The sequence below is a fragment of the Hylobates moloch genome, unplaced genomic scaffold (assembly GCF_009828535.3).
Source record: "Hylobates moloch isolate HMO894 unplaced genomic scaffold, HMol_V3 SCAFFOLD_20, whole genome shotgun sequence".
Classification (NCBI taxonomy): domain Eukaryota; kingdom Metazoa; phylum Chordata; class Mammalia; order Primates; family Hylobatidae; genus Hylobates; species Hylobates moloch.
In genome coordinates, this window is record NW_026652295.1 from 35503731 (window position 1) to 35527675 (window position 23945).

The following is a 23945-nucleotide window of genomic DNA, read 5'->3' on the forward strand; positions in this document are numbered from 1 at the left end:
ACCTATTTTTTGTGTGTGATACAAACTGGGAGTTTAATAAGATTTTTATGTGTATCAAAAGGGTTTACAGGCCAGGCGCGGTGGCTCATGCCTGTAATCCCAACACTTTGGGAGTCCAAGGTGAGTGGATTACTTTAGGCCAAGAGTTGGAGACCAGCCTACCCAATATGGTGAAACCCTGTCTCTACTGAAAATACAAAAACCAGCTGGGTGTGGTAGCGTGTGCCATTTTTTATTGTCTTGCTAGAGGGACACTATTGGCATTTGGTTGGATATGATAGTAATTAAACAACAACAAAAAATATCATCCTTTAATCCCAGCCTGTAATTCCAGCTGCTCAGGAGGCTGAGGCATGAGAATCACTTGAACCCAGGAGGCGGAGTTTGCAGTGAGCCAAGATTGCACCACTGCACTCCAGCCTGGGCAACACAGTAAGACTCTGTCTCAAAAAAAAAAAGAAAAAGAAAAAGAAAAAAGAAAAAAAAAGACGTGAGGAGGCTTACAAAGGTTGCAAAACAGCCATCAAAAATGATGATGATTAATCCTGTTTTCCTCACCTGTACTTCTGTCCCCTTCAGGATTCTCCTACCGGCACACCAATGTGATGTTCTCTTCTGCCTCAGGGATACCTGCATGTGACCCCACCTCCCAACATCCACATTAGTTTTTCACTGGAATTTGTTTCTAGCAGTCCTTTCTAGATCCTTTCCATTCTGGTCCTCTACTGAGTTTTAATGGGTTTTGACTGGGTATTGTTAGATAATGAATTGTAATGTATTTAAATGAATATTATTCCTACTTGCTTTCATAGAATGTCTTTGTTAATTTAGACAGGAAAATGGCATCTCAGAATCACTGATCAGAAAACCAAGATGTGAAAAATGTTATAATAAGTTATCACTTTACTCTATTTGCAGGAATCATTGTAGTCAATCATTTTCCAGTTCTCAGCCGCTCAGTTGTGATCAAGGGACACGTGGTTTCCGAACTGCCAGCTCAGAATAGGAAAATAACTTGGTAAGGGAGGCAGCATGCACCAACCCTGAAGTGAGGACACTTGGGTTCACATCCTGGCAAGTTATGAAACCTTTCCAAGCCTTGAACGTGTATGAAATGGGATCAATCACACCTACCTTATGGGATCACAGTGGTGATTCACTGAGATAATGTTTCTAGAGTGTTTAGCAAGGCACCTGGCATATAGGGTGGGAACAGGAATAGGAATGCAACTGAATATGAGTCTTTAGTTTCTAATAAATTGAATTTTTCTCCTGCTTGAAGTGTTCATAGATTCTTAGAATTTTAGAGTGAGACTCTAAAATTTGTGGTCCAATCCTCTTATTTTTTGGATGCAGAAATAGACCAAGTAATTTAACTGAAATCATCTCACTAGCAATTGGCAAAGCTTGTCTCCAAGTTCAATGCTGTTTCATTTTTCCAGCTGTAATATTTGAATACAACTCTATAGAGAAACCAAAAAATCATTGGCATGGCAAATCATGCCTTGCTTCTTGCCTGTGGTGCCACGGTCATGCATTGCTGTACATCTCTGACTCATTTTGTGCCCAATGATGTTCCTTAGAAGTGACTGTGAGAATTTTGTGATTACAAAATTGATACAGGAAAAGTTTGGGAAATATGAAAATCACACAGAAAATAAAAATCAGCTGTGATCTCATTTTCTAGAGATCATCTACTCCTGACTTATTTTTCATTGGAAATGCTACATCTTAATTTCTGGGGGTTTTTTGGTGTTATTGTTAGTATGGCTCTTAATGCTTTGTAATCCATCCTCCTGGCTGCTAATCAAAAATGGCTTAGTGAAAAGAATGTTAGGTCCAGATGAGGCTCAGGTGACAACTGACTGGGTGGTCTCAGATAAGTCACTTCCCATCTGGAAATCTACTTTATATCTCTATAGATTTGCCTATTCCTTGCAGGTTTGTTAAAAAGGTATTAAGAAAAAAAAAGACATGTGTGTTCCTGACTTCTCATCTAAATGCAGCTATATAATCTGTAGATTTTCGTGACTGTCTTCCTTTCACCTAGCATAATGTTTTCAAGGTTCATCCATATTGTATCATGTATCAGTACCACATTCCTTTTTATTGTCCAGTGATTTTGCATTATATGGATCCACCGCATTGTGATTATCCTTCATCAGTTCATGGACATTTGAATTGCTTCCATTTGGGGGCTGTTATGAATAATGTTGCTGTTCACATTTGTGCACAAGTTTTTGTGTGGACATATGTTTTCAGTTCTCTTAGGTACATACCTAGGGGTGGAATTGCTGGGTCATATGGTAACTGTGTTTAACATTTTGCGGAACTGCCAGATTGTTTTCCATAGTGGCTGTAGCATTTTATGTTCCTACCAGCAGTCTACAAGAGTTTCAATTCCTCCATGTCCTTCCCAACACTTTTTGTCTGACTTCTTGATTGTAGCTATGTCAGGGGATGTGAAATGGTATCTCATTGTGATTTTGATCTGCATTTCTCTGATGGTTAATAATGTTGAGTATCTTTTTGTGTGTTTATTGGTCATTTGTATATCTTTTTTTGAGACAGAGTCTCGCTCTGGTCACCCAGGCTGGAGTGCAGTGGCACGATCTTGGCTCACTGCCACTTCTGCCTCCCGAGTTCAAGTGATTCTCCTGCCTCAGCCTCCCAAGTAGCTGGGATTACAGGTGCCGGCCACCACACCCGGCTAATTTTTGTATTTTTAGTAGAGACAGCGTTTCACCATGTTGACCAGGCTGATCTCGAACTCCTGACCTCAAGTGATCCGCCACCTTGGCCTCCCAAAGTGCTGGGATTACAGACCTGAGCCACTGCACCCAGCCCATTTGTATATCTTTTCTGGAGAAATGGCTATTCAGATCCTTTGTCTATTTTTTTATTTGGTTGGCTTTTTATTACTGATTTGTAATAATTCTTGATATATTCTATATAGACCACCCCCTTATCAGATACATAATTTGCAAAAATTTTCTCCCATTCTGTGGGTTGTCATTTTACTTTCTTGATGGTATTGAGACACAGAATTTTTAAAGTTTTTCCCCTCCCCTTGTCTTCTGCAAAAAAATTTTAATTTTGATGAAGTCCAATTTATTTTTTCTTTTGCTACTTGTTCTTTTGGTATATCTAAGAAACCATTGCCAAATCCCAGAATCGTGAAGCCTCCCTCCCTGTGTTTTCTTTGAAGTTTTATCGTTTTAGCTTATAAATTTAGGTATTTGATCAATTTTGAGTTAATTTTTGTGTATAGTATAAAGAAAGGGCCAGGTGTGGTGGCTCACACCTATAATCCCAGCACTTTGGGAGGCTGAGGCAGGCGGATTGCCTGAGGTCAGGAGTTTGAGACCAGCCTGGCCAACATGGTGAAACCCCATCTCTACTAAAAATACAAAAAAATTCGCCGGGCATGGTGGCGGGTACCTGTAATCCCAGCTACTTGGGAGGCTGAGGCAGGAGAATCACTTGAACTCAGGAGGCAGAAGTGGCAGTGAGCCAAGATCGCGCCACTGCACTCCAGCCTGGGCAACCAGAGCGATACTCTGTCTCAAAAAAAAAAAAAAAAAAAAAAAAGAAAGGTCCAAGTTCATTTTTTCATGTGTGGATATCCAGTGATCCTAGCATCATGTATTGAAAATAATACATATAGCTGTCTCTTGGTATATGTGAGGTATTGGTTCCAGAATCTCCATATACACCCAAATCCTTGCATATTCAAGTTTCACAGTTGATTCTGTGGAACCTGTTTATACAAAAAATCATCCCTCTGTAAATGTATATGCAGTTTTTGCATCCTGAAAATATTGTATTTTCAATCCTGTGTTGGTAGAAAAAAATCAGCTTTTAAGTGTACCCACATAGTTCAAACCCATGTTGTTCAAGTCTCAACTGTAGTTTGTACCGTCTTTTTATCTGAATGTGGGGGGTATAGTGTGGTGGGCTCTTCTCTCGTTCCCCCAGTTCCTCAAAGTCTAGATTGCATGCCTTGTAATCTACCATTAGAAGTCTTCTGATTCTGATCTAATTGGTCTGAGTCGATGCCCAGGTATGAGCATTTATGAAACGCTCTCTAGGTGATTCTAATGTGCAAGCCAGGTTAAGACCTAATGAGCTAAACACTTAATAGTCATAAAGAGGACCAAACAGGAGTGATTGGGAGGCACACTGCTGGAAGAGGAGATGTGCTGGTGTGTGCTGGGTTGTGTTGTAACAACATGACTATGTCCTCCCCCCTACAGGTGGCAGCATCTCCTTACTGAGAGAATACACATGTACTATGTCAGTACTTTTTGAAGCTAGAAGCACTGTAAGAATGAAGTATGCAAAATAAAAGGACCCTCTGTATTAAAAATAAATAAATAAAGCCCCGTAGAAGAGAGCACAAACCCGAAGAAGCACTCTTCTTCCTCCTGTAAATGAAGAAAAATATTATTGTTCTGTAACTTAAACACTTTTTTAAATAGCCATTTAATTATTTTATCTTATTTTATTTCTCTAGAGATGGGATCTCGTTCTGTCTCCCAGGCTGGAGTGCAGTGGTATGATCATAGCTCACTGCAGCCTCAAACTCCTGGGCTCAAGCAGTCCTCTCACCTCAGCCTCCCAAGTAGCTGGGACTACAGGTGTGTGCCACCAGGCCAAGCTGATTTTTAAAATTTGTTTTTCTTTTCTTTTCTTTTCTTTTTTTTTTTTTTGAGATGGAGTTTCGCTCTTGTTGCCCAGGCTGGAGTGCAATGGCGTGATCTCGGCTCACCACAACCTCCGCCTCCCGAGTTCAAGAGATTCTTCTGCCTCAGCCTCCCGAGTAGCTGGGATTACAGGCACCCACCACCATGCCAGGCTGATTTAGTATTTTTAGTAGAGACGGGGTTTCTCCGTGTTAGTCAGGCTGGTCTTAAACGCCCGACCTCAGGTGATCTGCCTGCCTCAGCCTCCCGAAGTGCTGGGATTACAGGCACGAGCTATTGCGCCCAGCCTTGGAACTATTTAATTTCATTTTACAAATGATACAGAGAGAACTCTACTTTGCCCCATTAGTTTTTACCTTTTGTTCTCTGGGCATGATGAAACAATCTGTCTTTAAAATAACTATAAGAACACAAATTGAATTTTTAAATTAGTTAAAAATCTTAGGTATTTTAAGTATATAAAATACAAATAAAATGCCCTTTATTTTCTAAAATTGTATTTGTAGAAAAGCATGAGGACTCTGGTTGCTCTAGAAGAAATAAAAAAAAAGAAGAAGAAAGAAAAGTGTGAGGACTGCAAGCCGCATGCCATGGTTTTTGTATTGTCTGAAATGTTTGCTCTGCCAAGAACAAAGCTTTTCAGCCTATTGCTCTCAGTAAATCACCTTCAGTAATCTTCAGTGATCAGTTCTTCCTCTTGTGTTGCTAAAAGATCTTTCTGGTATAATTGGAAAGAAATAATTGATCAACAACACTGTGCATAATCCATGTTTTTAATTTTAGGAAATCACCAGTAGCAGATCTCCCATCATTGGTGTCAGAAATCTTTTTTGGATGTCATTAGTGCTTCAGAGTCCCATTAGGATATATTGTGCTCTAGACCAGTGCTCTTCAGTGTTTGGGAACTAGTGCACGTCTGTAAACTGTTCCTGGCCCACAGTTAATGACTATTTTAAAACTTGTATGGCAATCTGACATTGTCTGTATGTATTCATTGTGTTTCATAAAAGTGTTGGTCTGCAGAGGATTGAGGAAAGCACAAAACTAGTCCTTCTTTACAGACGGTCTTTGAAGAGGAGGTACCTGAAGAAACCACCCTTCTTCTTACATTTATTTTCTCCCCGTCTGTGTCAGGGATTTTATACTGGAAGACATGGATCTTGCTGCCAATGAGATCAGCATTTATGACAAACTTTCAGAGACTGTTGATTTGGTGAGACAGACCGGCCATCAGTGTGGCATGTCAGAGAAGGCAATTGAAAAATTTATCAGACAGCTGCTGGAAAAGAATGAACCTCAGAGGCCGCCCCCCCAGTATCCTCTCCTTATAGTTGTGTATAAGGTAAAATGTTTCCTGAGTTGGTAATTGCTTCAACAGAGCACAAACTGTTCAACATTCTTCACAAATGCTATTTTTGATTAATCCCACCACTGAGCCTTGGTTTTTCCATGAATAAATTGGCCTTTGCTCTTGTTACCATGTGTTACTAGGAAATTTGACTGTGTTGTTAAAGGTCCTAGATGAAAGCTGCATATTTATAGTTAAATTATATTTGTGTAATATTGTTATTTAATTTTTTATTATTTGTTTGGGGTGTGTGTGTGTGTGTGTGTGTGTGTGTGTGTGTGTTTTGAGACGGAGTCTCACTCTTGTCGCCTAGGCTGGAGTGCAATGGCGCAATCTCGGCTCACCGCAGCCTCTGCCTCCTGGGTTCAAGTGATTCTCCTGCCTCAGGCTCCCAAGTAGCTGCGATTACAGGCATGCGCCACCACGCCCAGCTAATTTTGTATTTTTAGTAGAGACAGGGTTTCTCCATGTTGGTCAGGCTGGTCTGTATTTTTAGTAGAGACAGGGTTTCTCCATGTTGGTCAGGCTGGTCCTGAACTCCTGACCTCAGGTGATCTGCCCACCTCGGCTTCCCAAAGTGCTGGGATTACAGGCCTGAGCCATCGCACCTGGACAGATTTTTTATTTTTCTAGTCAAGGTTACACTCTGTTGCCCAGGCTGGAGTGCAGTGGTGCCATCATGGCTCACTGCAGCCTCGAACTCCCAGACTCAGGTGATCCTCCAATCTCAGCCTCCCAAGTACCTAGGACCACAGGCATGCACCACCACACCTGGCTAATTTTTCTATTTTTTGTGGAGATGGGGTTTTCCGTGTTGTCCAGGCTGATCTGGAACTCCTGGGCTCAAGTGACTTTAGTCCAGTCAGTCACTCTCAGACTGAGTTAGAGACTGCCCGCCTCAGTCTCCCAAAGTGCTGGGGTTACAGGCGTGAGCCACTGCAACCAGCCATTATGTATGTATTTATTTATTTTTTGAGACAGAGTTTCACTCTTGTTGCCCAGGCTGGAGTGCAATGGCGTGATCTTGGCTCACTGCAACCCCCGCCTCCCAGGTTCAAGCAATTCTCCTGCCTCAGCCTCCCAAGTAGCTGGGATTACAGGCATGCGCAACCATGCCTGGCTAATTTTGTATTTTTAGTAGAGATGGGGGTTTCACTGTGTTGGTCAGCTGGTCTCGAGCTCCTGACCTCAGGTGATCCACTCACCTCAGCCTCCCAAAGTGCTGGGATTACAGGCATGAGCCACTGTGCCTGGCCTAATATTTGTATTTTTAGTAGAGGTGGGGTTTCACCATGTTGGCCAAGCTGGTCTCGAACTCCTGACCTCAGGTGATCCACCCACCTTGGCCTCCCAAAGTGCTGGAATTACAGGTGTGATCCACTGCGCCCTGCCCCTTTGTGTATTATTATTATTATTATTTTTTTTTGAGACGGAGTCTCGCTCTGTCGCCCAGGCTGGAGTGCAGTGGTGCGATCTCGGCTCACTGCAAGCTCCATCTCCCGGGTTCCCTCCATCCTCTGGCCTCAGCCTCCCGGGTAGCTGGGACTACAGGCGCCCGCCACCACGCCCGGCTAATTTTTTTGTATTTTTAGTAGAGACGGGGTTTCACCATGCTAGCCAGGATGGTCTCGATTTCCTGACCTCGTGATCTGCCCGCCTCGGCCTCCCAAAGTGCTGGGATTACAGGCAAGAGCCACTGTGCCCGGCCTGTGTATTTTTAAATGGTGAATTTTAAAATACACTGATTATATGGTAGCAGCTTGGTAAGCCTTGCAGTCCCTGTAGTTCTCAAATTCTAAATTCTTCCAGAAGTAAATGTAAGTGGCTTGTTTATGAAAATGGAGTAGTTCTTAAGGCATATTGGAAGTAGCAAAAGAAGCCTGTTTTGTTTTGTTTTGTTTTTCTTGGTATTAAGGTATTTGTTTGCTGGGACGATTATTAATGCCTTTTCTATCTTTCCTTGTAGGTTCTCGCAACCTTGGGATTAATCTTGCTCACTGCCTACTTTGTGATTCAACCTTTCAGCCCATTGGCACCTGAGCCAGTGCTTTCTGGAGCTCACACCTGGCGCTCACTCATCCATCACATTAGGCTGATGTCCTTGCCCATTGCCAAGAAGTACATGTCAGAAAATAAGGGAGTTCCTCTGCATGGGGGTGATGAAGACAGACCCTTTCCAGGTAAAATGCAACATTTACTACTTATTAGATACAGTTTTCTTGACAGTATATGATAGGAAAGGAAGTAACATTTATTGATACCTGATGAGAGGCACGCTCTCTATATTGTCTCCTTTAATTCAGTCCCCACTAAAACTCTATGAGATGGGGTTTATTATCCCCATTTGACAGATGAAGAAACCAAGGCTCAGAGAGATTAAGAAACTTGCTAGAGGAACATCTGGTAGAGCCAAATTCACACCCCCAAATTCCAGAACACACATGATGGGGATGAATGTCTTTGCCCATAAAAAGGATTTGATTGTATCTCATCCTTTTCTCTCCTGTGATTCCTGTCCTTAATGCATATTTAATACATAGGTATTGGTTTATTGAAAGCAACCGAGTTCAGCTTGCTTCTAAAGGTCCTCTAACAGTCCTTGGCCTATTGGGCTAGGTTTTTGTCTAGGTATATCCCACTCTTTCATTTTAGCCCTTCTCTCTCTGTCACAGCTCATTTAATTTAGTGCTCAAAAGTATATCAATTTTGCCAGTAAGTAGAATTTTAAAAACACATAAATTTAGTAACGGTGTATCAGTGGCATAAGAATTCATAGTCCGATAGACTATTTGAGGGGTTTCCTTTTGAGGATAGTGTAACATGTAATAAGAGTTGAAATTTACTTTTTCAGGCTGGGTGTGGTGGTTTACAACTATAATCCTAGCAATTTGGGAAGCTGAGACAAAAGGATTGGTTTGAGCCCAGGAGTTCAAGACCAGCCTAGGCAACATAGCGAGACCCTGCCCCAATTTTGTGTGTGTGTGTGTGTGTGCGTATGTGTGTATAAAGAAATTTACTTTTTGAGAAAGGGGGATATTATTTTGGGATTTTTTTGATGATGTTTATCTTATTTGGCAATGTAGAATAACATGTATATTAATATCACAAATGGATTATAGAATTTATTGTGTAACCATGTTTTGAAACTTTTAGAATGCATCATAACTTTTAGGAAAAATGCTTTCAGAAAAAATGTATTTAAGCTTTATAATCATAATGTTCATTCTTTTTTTTTTTTTTTTTTTGAGTTGGAGTCTTGCTGTATCACCCAGGCTGGAGTGCAGTGGCGCGATCTTGGCTCACTGCAAGCTCCGCCTCCTGGGTTCACGCCATTCTCCTGCCTCAGCCTCCTGAGTAGCTGAGACTATAGGCGCCCGCCACCACGCCTGGCTAATTTTTTATATTTTTAGTAGAGATGGGGTTTCACCGTGTTAGCCAGGATGGTCTCATAATGTCATTCTTTAAGATCTAATGAGTCATAAAAATCACCCCTTGGATTGGGTCTCCATTGAAAGCTATTTTTGTATACTTGAGGAAGTCATGGGAAGGTTTCCAAAATTGTATCAAAATCAGAGGAAGGGGACATTGTAAGACAAGAATTCCACCTCATTAAAAAATCAACAGCTCAGATATTTCATTTGAAAATTCCAGCTATAACTTCCTTGTATTTATTGGGAAGGTTGCTTTTGAAATGTCACTAACAGAGCTAAAAAAAAAAAAAAAAAATGCAGTCTCAAACTCCTATCAGAACGGTTCAAAGCGTTTGGAGGAAAACAGCGAGAGAAACTTGTCAGTTAGGCCAGTCTGTGCCTCTTCCTCAGACACACCAGTCTCCTTTCCTGACTGTCCTCCCCCGACAGCCTCCCTAACGGCAACTCCTGGTGAGTTTTCCCGACCTGCTTGATAGCATTATCTTCTTCCCCAGCCCTATAAAGTAAATCTCCATACACAGTTGAACTGAGAAATGGGGCATCGTCAATGAACACTGCTTGCTTCTTCTCTAAATCATAGTTTAAACATTCCAGAAACATTAGTGTCTTGTCAACAAGCCGGATTATTTGGACTACTTCAAATCAATATTTTGCCTTGCAGATGGAAATAAAACAAGTCCTTGGAGCTCAGTTGTAGAGAGAGCGAGTGAGCATTGGAAGGGTGTGGCTTTAGCTCTTTAATGTTGTTGATTCTATTAAAGTGCTGTTTTTACTTGTAAATGTGGATGTGGAAGCACCATATTTTCCTATGTATGCTAATTCTGGGAAGCTGTAGATATGTGAAACTAACAGCATTTTGCATAGCATTTGGAAGAAAAGTTAAAAATGCGTAATTATATGAAGAGTAAACAGAAACACGAGGGAGAATTAAGTGCAACTTAATCTGGGCCTGTAATAGGGCAGGGAAAGTAAAAGTACATCATTTTTAATGTCCTGGTATCAAAAAACAACTACCTTAAAGTTAGGATTACTTAGCCGTACATTTAAAGTAAATGCAAGGGGAGAATGGTGTGACAGATTCCCCAAAGGAAACCCCATATGGTTTCCTGAAGTGCTGGCCTGTCTCACACTCCCGGGGTCATCTGGTGCTCCTTGCAGTGCACCTCGGGAGTGATGGAGGGCAGCTGCAGCCTTGGTGATGTACAAGAGGCACCACCACCAATGACTGGAAGTTTCCCCCGACCCCACCCAGGGAACAAAAAGGTGACAGAAGTGGGGTTCTTTTTCTAGATTTCAGCCTTAGATAGGAAATCCTTCCCCTAAATGCTCTCAATAAGAAGAATGAAGTGACTTTGCAGCGAGTCATGGAAACATCCCACTCTGCAGCAAAAAATAAGTAAATAAACTGACAGTTGTTTATTACTTACCAGCTGCCAGACCCTGTTCAGGGGGCTTTCCATATATCGGCTTATTTAATCTTGACAACATCCCTATAGGGTAGCTTCAGGTTTTATGCCCATTTTACAGATGAGGACACTGAGGCACAGTATGGTTAGGTCACTTGCTCAAGGTCCCAAGTCTAGTCACGGAGCCATGATTGGAACCCAGGCAGCCAGTCTTCAGAGACTGAGCCCTTCACCTCTGATGTGAGTAGTCTGTAGCCATGCAGTAGACCTAAAGAGTCTAGCTTTAAGTCTGATGTTGGAGTTCTACACTCTCTCTCTCAGATCATCAGTTACTTTCTCTTAACTCCCTAGTCCCTGAAGAGACGATATTCTTTCTGGCTGTTCCAAAGATAAGTGGTCTTCCAAGCTACTGACCTTTTAGAATTTTCCCGACCTGATCTTGTCTTAGACATTCAGCCCAGTTCATCCTCCCTAGTCTGCACCCTTATGGATAATATTTGACTTACTTAATCTTTCCTCTTACTGACCCAGAGTTTTCTCTTTACATTCACATTCTTAGTGTTTTTCTCTCCTCCTGGCTTCACATCTTTATAGTCACTTTACTCCTGCCAACCATCCCCTTGGTTTTTACCATTTCCATGGAATCATTGAGTCTTAAAGCTAAAAAAGAATTTTAGAGTTAATCTAGTACATACCCCATTTTATAAAAGAGGTAACTGAGGCCAGGGGAGGTAAAGGAACTTGCTTACCCAGCTAAAAGTGGCAAAATCACACTTGAACCCTAGTTTCTTAACTCCCTCTAGCATTCTGTCCAAGATACCACACTTACGGCCTGCCATCTCTGCCCTCAGTCAAGCCAGGCGCTAGCATGTTCGGCCAATTATTTTGTTTACTTTGGTCATTTTCTGGCCAATTTAAAAATAACATATTCATTTCTACTGAGGAAGCCTGGGATAGTTCTCACATACAGTGAAAAGGCACACATTTGGAACTTGATGCATCCCGTAACCTTCAAAGGAAGGATGAAGTAGATTCAGCAAAATCAAGAAGTTTTGGAAATAGCAAATCATTTATTGGCCTCAAACTCAGAATCTAGTAAGACTTAGTCCAGACCTGTGCTCAAAGATGAACTGCTTAGACCTCAAGGAAAACCTTACTCTTTTATTTGCAAAATAAGCTTACCTTCTGTGATAATAACAGCTCTGTCAAGCACTTACTGTATACCAGGTACTGTGCCATGCACTTTATATTTATTTCTCAGTCTTCACAGCAGTCACATAAGGTAGATATTGTTTTTATGTTCATTTCAAAGATGAGGAAACTGATGTGCAAGGGGATTGACTGACTTGTCTAAAGTCTCACATTTATTTACTTATTTATGATTTTTTCTTTTGCTGTGTTTTTGATAATAAATTTTCACATTTAGAAACAAATTTTTGTACAAGTGAGAACTCAGACTTTCTCTATGGTTTGGAGTGGTTCCAATGCATTGCTTCCTGGAGGCAAGGCTGTTGGTGAAATGATTTCTTGGGCTCTTTCCCTCTACGGTGTGTGAAAATGGCTCTGGGCATGGTGCCACACATGCAGGGACCTGGCAAAAGCCTCCTTCACTATCAAGGCTTCACCCCTGCCTCATGCCCAGGGTACTAGAAGAGGTGCTATGCAAAAACAAGCTTCTGGAGAGCAGCCTGATTAAATATTGAGCACACACTAGTGAAAGTCATGGGAACTTTGTCATGGGCTTTGCAGGTTTTTCTTGGGTACATTTATAACGTAAGAAATCATGAGGTTATGTTTATTTAATCTTTATTTTGAGGTTTCTGTGAATCCAGATTGCTCATTTGATTTTTCTCCCCATGGACTTAATTCTATTGTTAAAGCTTCTGAAAAATCAGCCTTTCTGCCTGCCTTCCTCCCTCCTTCCATCCCTTCCTCCCTCTCCCCAACTTCATTCACTCATTCAATAAATGTTTATGGAGACCCTGCTATATATGCCAGGCACTGTTCTCAACAAAGCAGTGAACAAAACAGACAAAACCACTGCTCTTGTAGAGCTAGTATTGGCTTTGTTCTTTTCTTTCTTCCCTATCCTTTTTATCCAGAGGGAGTTTTTTGTCCTGGAAAGAAATATTTTGTTTTGTTTTGTTTTTGCCAGGTAAATAATCTGTGTAACAGGACTCTCCCCACGCAGAATTCCAGGATGTTATGGTTGTCTGCAGTGAACCAGCCTAAGTGAGTTTTCTTGTAAATAACTCTCAGGCACCAGGAGGCTCTGTGATGGGTGAGACATTGGCCCATCCATTTTTCTGCCCAGTGCCCAACTTGTAAAGAAGGCTGGGTAGTTATGGTCTCTGCACGTTGACTTCATGGCTGTGTTTTGTCTGAGAGACTGTTTTTGACATCTCCAACAGTGAAATGATTCCAAATCATAGTGAAAACTTGAAATACAAGTTACAAGCTTTATTGAACTTTTATATGTAGGATTTCTCTGTCATACCTTTAAAAAAATGTTTAAAATATCTGGTATGAGGGATATCTGCAGTAAAGAAGCCTTAGAAATTAAAAGAAAAGTAGGAAGTTGCTATATAATTTACACTGACTATTCTGTCTGGTGCGTCAGGAAAAGTGGTTAGAAACAGGAGGGCTGGAAAGAAGTGAGATGCAGCATATTAGGTAGTCAAAAGCCGTAAACTAGGGTTACATGGACTCGGCTGGCTGTGTGCTGTTGGCTGTTTCCCAGGATGGAATTTTGTTCACTTTGTGGCATGATGGCTCCAGCCAGTTGTATAGAGAACACGTCAGACAAAACCTTTTCAGATGGACGGAGGCCAAGCTGGAGTCTGGCCACATCTCTTTCTGTTGTCAGGGACTCTGTGGGGAGAGGAGGAGGAGCCTGCACCCGACCCCCACCCCTAGTTCGCCGTTTGCCTATTCCTCTGTCTAAGCTCATATGCTTTATCCACCTTGGTGATCCCAGGACTACAGAGAAATCAAACGTAGTTCTTTCTTTTAAAGTTTGGACTCCCTTAGTTCAGGTGGATGGCACAGGCTACCCCATTCCAGTGATCTTTTTTTCTTGTTACTTCCCTTCCTTCTTTGCGGGCCACCAGCTTGGCCACCTCTGCTCCTGTCAGGTGCCTCTCTGGGGCCAGCCTTCTGAGATGATTTACCTCTACACTTCAGCATTGAATTCTCGGCTTCAGTTTTCATGATCTCCAAAGACATTTTGACTTGGAAAGTGTATAAAATACATGCATACAAAGACAGTAAGAGGTGTAATATTTTGATATTTAAAAAATACTTATAACAAAGTAATATTTCTCATCTCTATCCTTTTAACTTTTCTACTCAAGCAACTGCTAGTAATAACTTGGTATACATCCTTCTGAGTTTTTCCATGTCTATACAAATAGATATACTTAATATATATAAATAGAAATACTTTTTTGTTCACACACATACAAAAGATCTCATGTACGTATTTTTGGCTAGACACATTGTATTAGTTTCTAAGGCTGCCAAAACAAAGCATCACAGGCCGAGCAGCTTAAAACAACAGAAATCCAGTACCTCACAGTTGTGGAGTCCAGAAGTTAGAAATCCAGGTTGATAGGGCCACACCCCCTCTCAAAGGCTCTAGGGAAGAATCCTTCCTGGCCTCTTCCAATTTCCGGTGGTTTTCAGCAGTCCCTTGGCGTTCCTTGGCTGTGTCAGCATAACTTCAGCCTCTGCCTTTACCTTCACGTGGCTATCTGCTTTCTGTGTGTGTCTTTGTGTCTTCTGTTTTCTTCTAAGGACATCATTCAGATTGGATTCAGGGCTCATCCTACTTCAGTATGACTCATCTTAACTGACTACATTTGTGGCCACCCTATCTCCAAGGTCATGTTCTGAGGTTCTAGAAAAGATGTGGATTTTGGGAAAACATAATTAAACCCTGTATATATATTTTTGAGGATTTCATATTAGTTGATTCTGTAACTCTTCTATAATTTAACCATTTTCTAGGGTTGTTGTGAGTTTTTTTTTTTTTTTTGCTATTATAAAAATATCTACCTGAGAGATTCATATACACATATCTTTATATAGATATACTGTTTTTTCTGTAAGATATATTCTTGGAAATGGACTAGCTGAGTCAAAGGGCATGTGCGTTTTAAATTTTAATAAATGCAACCAAATTGTCTTCATAAACTTATACCAGCTTATACTTTCATTAATAGCATATGTTGATCATTGACACTGGATGTTGTCAATGTTTTGCCAGTTAGAAAACTAAATAATAGTATCTCATTTCAAGTTGCATTTCGTTGATTATTAGTCAAATTGCATGTCTTTTCAAATGGTTTATAGGCCATTTATATTTATAATACTTTTCTGTGAATTACTTGTTCATATTCTTTCCCCATTAAAAATTTTTTTATCTAGCCTGGGCAACATGGAGAAACCCTAGCTCTACAAAAAATACAAAACATTAGCCATATATGGTGGTGCACAGCTGTAGTCCCAGCTACTCTGGCGGCTGAGGTGGGAGGATCACCTGAGCCCGGGGAGGTCAAGGCCACAGTGAGCTGTGATTGCACCACTGCACTTCAGCCTGGGTGACAGAATGAGAGCCTGTCTCAAAAAAAAAAAAAAGAAATTTTTTGTTAATTCAAACAGAAGCTTATGTACTAGAAATACTGATTATTTGTCTCGTATGTGCAAATATTGGTCAAATCTGTCCATTTTTCCTTTGTAGCCTCTAGGAGGCCTTCCTTTTCCCCAAGATTATAAAAACACTCATTTCTCAGTCCTCACAACAGTCACTTAGGGTAGATACTGTTTTTATAGCCATTTCAAAGATGAGGAAACTGCTGTGCCAAGGGATTGACTAATTTATCTGAAGTCTCCCATTTACGGACACGTTCTTACACAGATGAGAACTCATGAAAGTATATGAACTCTCTACGGTTTGGAGTAGTTCCTCTAGTTCCTCCAGCTTTTTTTTTTTTGAGACAGGATCTCACTGTGTTCCCAGGCTGGCCTTGAACTCCTGGGTTCAAGAGATTATCCTGCCTCAGCCTCCTGAGTAGCTGGGACTAAAGTGCCACCATGTCCAGCTCCTTTATTATTTTTAAAATTTTGTGTTATCTATTTGTATCTTAAATCAATCTAGAATTTAATTCAGTATATGGTGAAAGGGTAGGAATCTAACTTTATTTTCTTCCATATAGATGGTCACTTGTCCCAATTTGATTTATTGAATCTATCCTTTCCTCACTTAATTAAAAATCTATGTTTATCCTTTATCGGCCAGGCATGGTGGCTGACACCTGTAATCCCAGCACTTTGGGAGGCCAAGGCGGGTGGATTGCTTGAGCTCAGGAGTTCAAAACTAGCCTGAGCAACATGATGAAACCCTGTCTCTACAAAAAATATAAAAACTAGCTGGGTGTGATGGCACACACTGGTAGTCCCAGCTACTTGGGAGGCTAAGGTGGGAGGATGACTTGAACCTGGAAGGTCAGGGCTACAGTGAGCTGAGATCGCGCCACTGCACTCCAGCCTGGGCGACAGAGCAAGACCCTGTCTCAAAAAAAAAGGGGGCTGGTCTCAAACTCCTGGGCTCAAGCCATCCCACCTCGGCCTCCCAAAGTGTTGGGGTTACAAGCGTCAGCCACCACCCATAACTGTTTTATCTTGTTAAATTTATTGCTAGTTATTATGAATGAGATCATTTTCCATTCCAGTTTGTAACTGATTGTGGCCAGTAGAGTAAGAAAGCTGTTAGTTTTCATGTATCTGAAAGTCTGTATCTTGTATTCTGTCACCTTATTAAATTCTCTTTTTAGTACTAACAGTTTTTTACTTGTGTTCTTAGTCCCTCAAGGAACACCACCTCCAAGTTTTTCTTTTAGTTTGCTATTCCTACTTTCTGTTTCTTTCTTGATTTCCCTTTACTGGGTTTTCTTCTACCTGCTTTTTAAAGGCATCTCCACCTGGAAATCCCAAGAATATCTAAAGCTCTGAATAAAATTAAAATTAAATAAGGCTGGGCTGGGCGTGGTGGCTCACGCCTGTAATCCCAGCACTTTGCGAGGCTGAGGTTGGTGGATCATCTGAGGTCAGGAGTTTGAGACCAGCCTGGCCAACATGGTGAAACCCTGTCTCTACTAAAAATACAAAAATGAGCCGGGCTTCGTGGCGGGCACCTGTAATCCCAGCTACTCAGGAGGCTGAGGCAGGGGAATCGCTTGACTCCAGGAGGCGGAGGTTGCAGTGAGCCGAGATCGCACCACTACACTCCAGCTTGGGCGACAGAGCGAGACTCCATCTCCAAAAAAAAAAAAAAAAATTAAATAAGTTATATTTAAAATAATTCTCCTAACTCTTAGGTTAAGAGCTGCTCGCTGCTAGCCCATGCAGCACCTTTGTACAAATTCGAGGAAGGTGCCCCTTTCTCCTGGTGCTTCACTCTCATCTCCTGGGAAGACTGTCATAATTAACTGATTCTGTTGGAATATGACACACTACTACAGAAAAGTGTCAATAATAAATCTGCAGATGACATTCCCTAGATGAGCACTAGTGACATGGGCGATACCAGAGATCTGCAGGTTTATTATGACACTGACCAAGAGGACAGTATAGTCACACATTCACAGTAGTGCTCCTTGGGGCTGTAGATTTCATCCTCACCGCTTCTTGAATCCACCACCCCTTTTTTCCATTCCCACTGCCTCATCCATCATATTTCACTTCTCATCACGGTGGAACCCCCCCCCTTTTCCCTAAAAAGGGCAAAACCAAAATATAACCAGGTCTTCCTTTTCCCAGCCTCTCTCTCCTAGGGCACCCTAGTCACAATCCAGAATAATCTTCCTAGAACATCGAGAAATTCCTGCTCAGAAGCCTCCAGCAGTTCCTCTTTTTGTTTTGAGTAGAGCCAGACATGCTTCAAGCCCTGGAAGCCCTCACCACATCTTCCTCTGCAGCCTGTTTCCTTACCCAAACCCCCACTGCACGCCCGGCATCTGCTGTGTTCTTCCTGCCACACTCTGGCACCTCAGGAACTTCCTATCACCTCTAACTTTCAGTTAGTTCATCCACAGAATGAGAATAGTGATTCCTCCTCAGTAATTACACAGTGAAAATTAAATGCTGTAACATGGGAAAGTGACTAACATAGGGCAAGCACTCAGTGCGCTAGCTTGCTTTCTCCTTCCCCTTCCATCGCAAGTACTTTGGAAACTGAAGTGCTGTATAATTGTAACATGTTGTTATGATTATGCCTCATGGTGTGTCCATTATCCAGATTTTTTGCATATTGGCAAGAATTTATCATATTTGACCCTGAATAAGAAACATTTGAAAATATTGGAGAAGAAAAAATGCGACTTTGCAGCCTCAGTGTGCCACTGAAACAGGTGGTACTAAAGGGTTTTCAGCTACCCCCAGAGTACTGTGGGAGGAGAGGCGCCCTTCCAGGAGCAGGGTGTAGCGGTAATCCTCTGGCTAATAATCTTCCTGCAGGTTGAGACTAGCTGAGAAAGGTAGGTGGCAGTTGCCTCCAGGAAGCACAGATACTATCTGCAAGAGATGGAGGATGCTCAGCAGACCAGCCAAGAACAAACACGGTCCTTCCCCAGTGAGGATTTACTATGCCCCACTACTACTACCTCAGAGAAAACAAGGATGTAGCGCTTACTGCCAACCACAGAAAATGTTTTGTGGTTAAGGGTCAGTTTCCAAGTATGTTTATTGGTTTAAAAAATTGACTTCGTTTCAGCCACATTTGGTTGTCTGTTATCATTTGTCGTAGGCTCTCTCCTGATTTGGTTTCCATTGGGTTTTAATCAGAACCATCTTCTGAAACATTTTAGACTCAAAGCAGAGTTTAAAACAAACACATCTCTCAGAGAATACAGATGAAATCCAAAGTGGAACAGAAAGTAAACAAGAAATAATGAAATAACATTATAAACAGCATGGCAACAGAGGGAAGCTGGGAAAGGCTGTGCAGAAACAAGAGCCCCTCAGAGAAGGAGCCAAACCAGACAGGCATGTCAGGGAGCCGCTGTCACTCACAGCAGTGTCTGGGTTGGGGGTCTTCCATTTCTGATCAGCATGTGGGGCTGGAAACTATGGCTGGCGGCCCCACCCACCCCCTCCTGAGCTGGGATAGAGGGCTGTCTGTCTTATGGACAGATGCAATTCACTTTAGTCCAAAGATGGCTCCAGAAAAGTCTTATCTACCCTCTCCATCCCTTTCCTCTTCTGTGCCCTTTTCTCACTCTTCCTTCCCAGAGTCCTGGCTCCCATGTGTACTTGTGAACCAAGGGTCTAGGCACACATCCAGCATGTGTGAGAAGTGCATTAGGGCACAGCGATGATGGTGGGGTCACCCTTCTGTCCACACCAGCCCCCCGTGCTGTAGACATTTCAGCCATATGGGTCATAGGTTAGAAAATGTTGTTGGGGGAACTACTTCTTTAGCTCCACACTGCTGAATGTTTTTCCTAGCTGTTATGCTTTATTTGTTGATTTGATTTAGGAAATGCATGGCAGGTTAAAAGATATTTTCCACAAAGTGTAAAAAGGTATACAGAGAAGAGTACCTCTCCTTCCTGCCCGTCCTCTGCTCCCTCCTCAGAGGCTGCTTCATATATACCTTACCTTTTCAGCGGTCTCCAGTGCTTATCATTGTTTGTTTTTAAAAATTATTATGGGCTGGATGCGGTGGCTTGCACCTGTAATCCCAGCACTTTGGGAGGCCAATGTGGGCAGATCACGTGAGCCCAGGAATTCAAGACCAGCCTGGGTGACATGGCGAGACCCCGTTTCAACTAAAAATACAAAAATTAGCCAGGTGTGGTGGCATGCGCCTGTAGTTCCAGCTACTCGGAAGGCTGTGGCAGGAGAATCCCTTGAACCTAGAAGGCAGGGGTTACAGTGAGCTGGACAGTGCCACTACACTGCAGCCTGGGTGACAGAGCGAGACTCTGTCTCAAAATAAATAAATAAATAAAAGTCGTTATGATGTCTTTCCTTTCTTGTTTCATTGCTGGAGCTACTGGATGTACCAGCTATGCTCTTTCAGCATCTGTTTTCTCCATATCCCTTCCTCTCTCAGACTTTGACCCCTGGTGGACAAAAGACTGTGAGCAGAATGAGTCAGAGCCCATTCCTGCCAACTGCACTGGCTGTGCCCAGAAACACCTGAAGGTGATGCTTCTGGAAGACGCCCCAAGGAAATTGGAGAGGCTCCATCCACTGGTGATCAAGGTGAGCAGAAGCCTGAGTCTCCCACTGATTGGCTGCTTGCTTAAAGGCCAGGTCAAGCTCTAGGAAATTTCTGACAAGTAACTCTGTGTTGTTTTGTTTTACTTTGTTTCCTGCCTTGCCAAGACGGGAAAGCCCCTGTTGTCGGAGGAGATTCAGCATTTTTTGTGCCAGTACCCTGAGGCGGCAGAAGGCTTCTCTGAAGGGTTTTTTGCCAAGTGGTGGCGCTGCTTTCCTGAACGGTGGTTCCCATTTCCTTATCCATGGTGAGTGGGAAAAGGGCTGGGCACCGTGGCTCATGCCTGTGATCCCAGCACTTTGGGAGGCCGAGGCAGGCAGATCACTTGAGCCTAGGAGTTGCAGACCAGCCTGGCCAACATGGCAAAACCCCATCTCTACTAAAAATACAAAAATTAGCCAGGTGTGGTGGTGCATGCCCGTAATCCCAGCTACTCTGGAGGCTGAGGCATGAGAATCGCTTGAACCTGGGAGGCAGAGGTTGCCGTGAGCTGAGATCGCGCCATTGCACTCCAGCTTGGGTGACAGAGTGAGACTCTGTCTCAAAAAAATGGGGGGGCTATGGGGGCACTTAGCTTGCAAGTAGGAAAGGGGCAGACCAGAAATACCCGCAAAACAGTAATAGCTATCACTGAGCCACTACCGCAGGCCCAGCACTTTACAAATCCAATGCTGGCATCCCACTGATAAACCAATGATGAGAGATAAAGGGGTTGGATGAAGAGGTGTGTCAGAAGGAGGGGTGCCACCATGGGGGGGACAGCAAGTTTGTCTAATAGCGTCATAATTTATTTCTAAGTATGCATTTAGCATTTTATGTAGAATGGGGCCTTATGCGGGGGGCTGAAGAGAGAGTGCAAATAATAGAAGGAGAATTGCATTTTTTGGCACTTGTTTCTGCCAGGCAGTGTGCCTTGGTGCTTAGTGTCTGTGGCTCACTGGGGACACTGATAATAACTCTGGAAAGTAGGAATGATTGTTGTCATTCTTCAGATCAGACAAGTGGGAATCAGTAGCTAGGCATGGTGGCTCATGCCTATAATCCCAACACTTTGGGAGTCTGAGGTGGGTTGATCACTTGGGCCCAGGAGTTCGAGACCAGCCCAGGCAACATAGGGAGACCCCATCTCTACAAAAAATATCCAAGCTACTTGGGAGGCTGAAGTGGGAGGATGGCTTGAGCCTGGGAGGTTGAGGCTGCAGTGAGCCATGATCACACCACTGCACTCCAGCCTGGGTGACAAAGCGAGACCCTGTCTCAAAAAAAAAAAAAAAGTGGGGGGAGGGAGAAAGAAAGAAAAATAGGAAACAGTGGTTAAATAACTTGCCTAAGGTTACCCAGCCAGGATCGAAACCCCAGTTTGTCCTGCTGTTCCTTCCTGTGCCCTGCGGAAGACATGGTTCATTCCTTGTGGTTAAGGTTGCCATCTAGTAAGAAAAGAAAGCCAGTTTCCATCTGAGAGAATTAAAATGGCTTTTTCAGGCTTTTTATTAATTTCTTAATGCTTCTATCTTTCTTTAAATGTGCTGTTTGCGTGCAAGCTGAACAAGCTGAGCAGCCTTCCCCCTGCGTCTCCCTGTGCCTCAGAAGAAGGATCATGCTTTTTGTCCCTTCCTCCTTCTGTCTTCTCCTCTTCCCCCGCCTGACCTGCTGTTACTTCCGTCTTCTCCAAGATAGAATGAATAGATTGTTTCTTTCCTTCCTCTATATATTGTTTTAGCTGCAATTTAGAAACACTCCACCCACATATTCAAATCATGGCTGTTGAGTTTATGCCTGTGTGTGTACATGTTACAGTTCATTGACTCTGTGCAACTATTCTTCAGGGACCTAGTACTTAAGATACTGTACTCATATTTTTCCCTCTTTACCCACCGCCCACAGTTTTCCCACCCTTACTTGGCTCTCTCTTAGTCATGGGCTGGCTTGACCAGTTTAATTACTTTTTTTCTGTTTCAAACTTCTACAGGAGAAGACCTCTGAACAGATCACAAATGTTACATGAGCTTTTTCCTGTTTTCACTCACCTGCCATTTCCAAAAGATGCCTCTTTAAACAAGTGCTCTTTTCTTCACCCGGAACCTGTTGTGGGGAGTAAGGTAGGAAATTTTGAGAGGACTTGGATCTAGAATTTTCTTTATTTGGGACCTGGACTGATGTCATAACCAAGGCCTTCCCTGCATATTGGCTTAGAGGGTGAATTGAGGGGACACCCACACAGTCTAGTTCTCCCCTCCTGCTGCTAGCCAGGAGACTTGGAGGGACCCACCTTGTCATGAAGGCAGGTTTCCAGAAAGTCTAGTTACCTTGCAAATCTGTCTCCTGCCCTTAACACCTGAGGCAAGCTACTTTTCTATGTTAAAAGAAGTGAAATCTTAAAATTTGAAGGACTTGAGTGTGTAATTAGTCTGGCTTTCCTACCTTAAATTAGAAAGTAGGGAAGCAGCCATGATCGGTGGTCACTCACGCCTGTAATCCAGCACTTGGGGAGGCTGAGGCAAGAGGATTGCTTGAGCCTAGGAGTTTCAGACCAGCCTGGGCAATATAGGGAGACCCTATCTCTATTTTTTAAAAAAAGAAAGAAAAGAAAGCTATAAAGGAATAGTATGTAGATGAATAGAATAACTGCTTCATCTTGTGGATAAGGAAACTGAGCCCCAGAGAGATTAAGTGAGTTGCCCAAGGACACACCCTTTACCCTCTCACCCCCAGGATGGTTTTTGCCAGAAATAAACAAGAGATTTCAGATAGAGAACTCGAAAGGCAAAAAGTGTGGGAGCCTGGGAAGGATTTGATAGGCAGGCAGCCCAGCTGGGGTAGAAAAGCCCACTCTGCCCCCATCATTTCCCACTTCAGTCTGGGGCCAGGTGCTCAGAGCCAAAGTTACCTCTCTGGGGCCAGTGGACTGGGAGAAGCTGTTCTGCATTTGTGTCTGTTTACTTTTCTCTGAATTGCTCCTTTTGTCGAGTCTCATTCCTAAGGAAGGTTTTTGAGCCTGGATCAGTTTGGGAGAATTAAAAGCATGCATTTTCCTTCGTAGAAAAATAAATTTCCCAAATCGTGGCTCCCTACCAACTCTGGACCGTGGCTTCCACCTCCTGATACTATCGCTTGGCTCCAAATTTGCTGAATTGTGTTAAAGGAATTTAAAAGCCTATAAAAACAATCATTTTGTCTAGAAGTAAGAAGTTCTGTCTGCCAGCACTGGGGTGGAGATGCTGGGCTCTTGCCTCAGATTTTAAAGAAGTTTATCCTGCTGTCGCCGGCTAGAATTCCAGGCCTTTGTATGATTTCATCCTCATAAATATAATTCTGGGACACGGCCTTTATCTTTCTCTTGGTTTTACCACTTGAATACCAAAGTTAATTCCACCAGCGTGTGCAACACCAAGGAGCCCAGCCAAAGGAGTAAATACAGAGTTACTCAAATGCTTACCAGAGTCATACTGCGGTTCTCGAGGATGTTTTGGGAAGGGCAGCGACCAGACAGGCAAAACTCCTGAGAGCCCAGTTTCTTAGAGCATCTGTTTCCCCACCCTGTTGTCCACATCCCTGGGCCCTGGGCCCTGTGAAAGTCACGTGTCTGTGGGCCCAGTGTCCAAAGGCAGCCTTGGGACAGAAGTGAGGAGCTGGTTGTTAAGTGGCACTCGGGGAGAAGGTGAGGGGCTCCAAGGCACACTTCACCCACTCACAGTGTGGCCTAGGCTGGCCTGTGCCACCCTGTTGTCTGTTTCTTCCCATCCTGGGAACGGATGAACATGACTCTGCCCG

The 23945-nt window shown here is 42.9% G+C and overlaps 1 protein-coding gene across 8 annotated transcripts in view; it reads left to right on the plus strand.

The window, feature by feature from the left end:
• The window catches only part of CUNH6orf89 (chromosome unknown C6orf89 homolog), a 55048-nt gene that overhangs the window by 20629 nt on the left and 10474 nt on the right, over positions 1 to 23945 (plus strand). For 4 of the 8 annotated variants that reach the window (XM_058432218.1, XM_032141700.3, XM_032141706.2 and 1 more), the window contains 6 exons: positions 919 to 1018; positions 5841 to 6048; positions 8021 to 8234; positions 20007 to 20158; positions 20282 to 20421; positions 22144 to 22273. In XM_058432218.1, coding sequence (XP_058288201.1) covers positions 919 to 1018; positions 5841 to 6048; positions 8021 to 8234; positions 20007 to 20158; positions 20282 to 20421; positions 22144 to 22273 — 944 coding nt within the window. Of the gene's footprint in view, positions 1 to 918; positions 1019 to 4602; positions 4625 to 5840; positions 6049 to 8020; positions 8235 to 20006; positions 20159 to 20281; positions 20422 to 22143; positions 22274 to 23945 lie in introns of those variants that run through there. The other 4 variants (XM_058432220.1, XM_058432219.1, XM_032141701.2 and 1 more) reach the window with 2 other exon arrangements.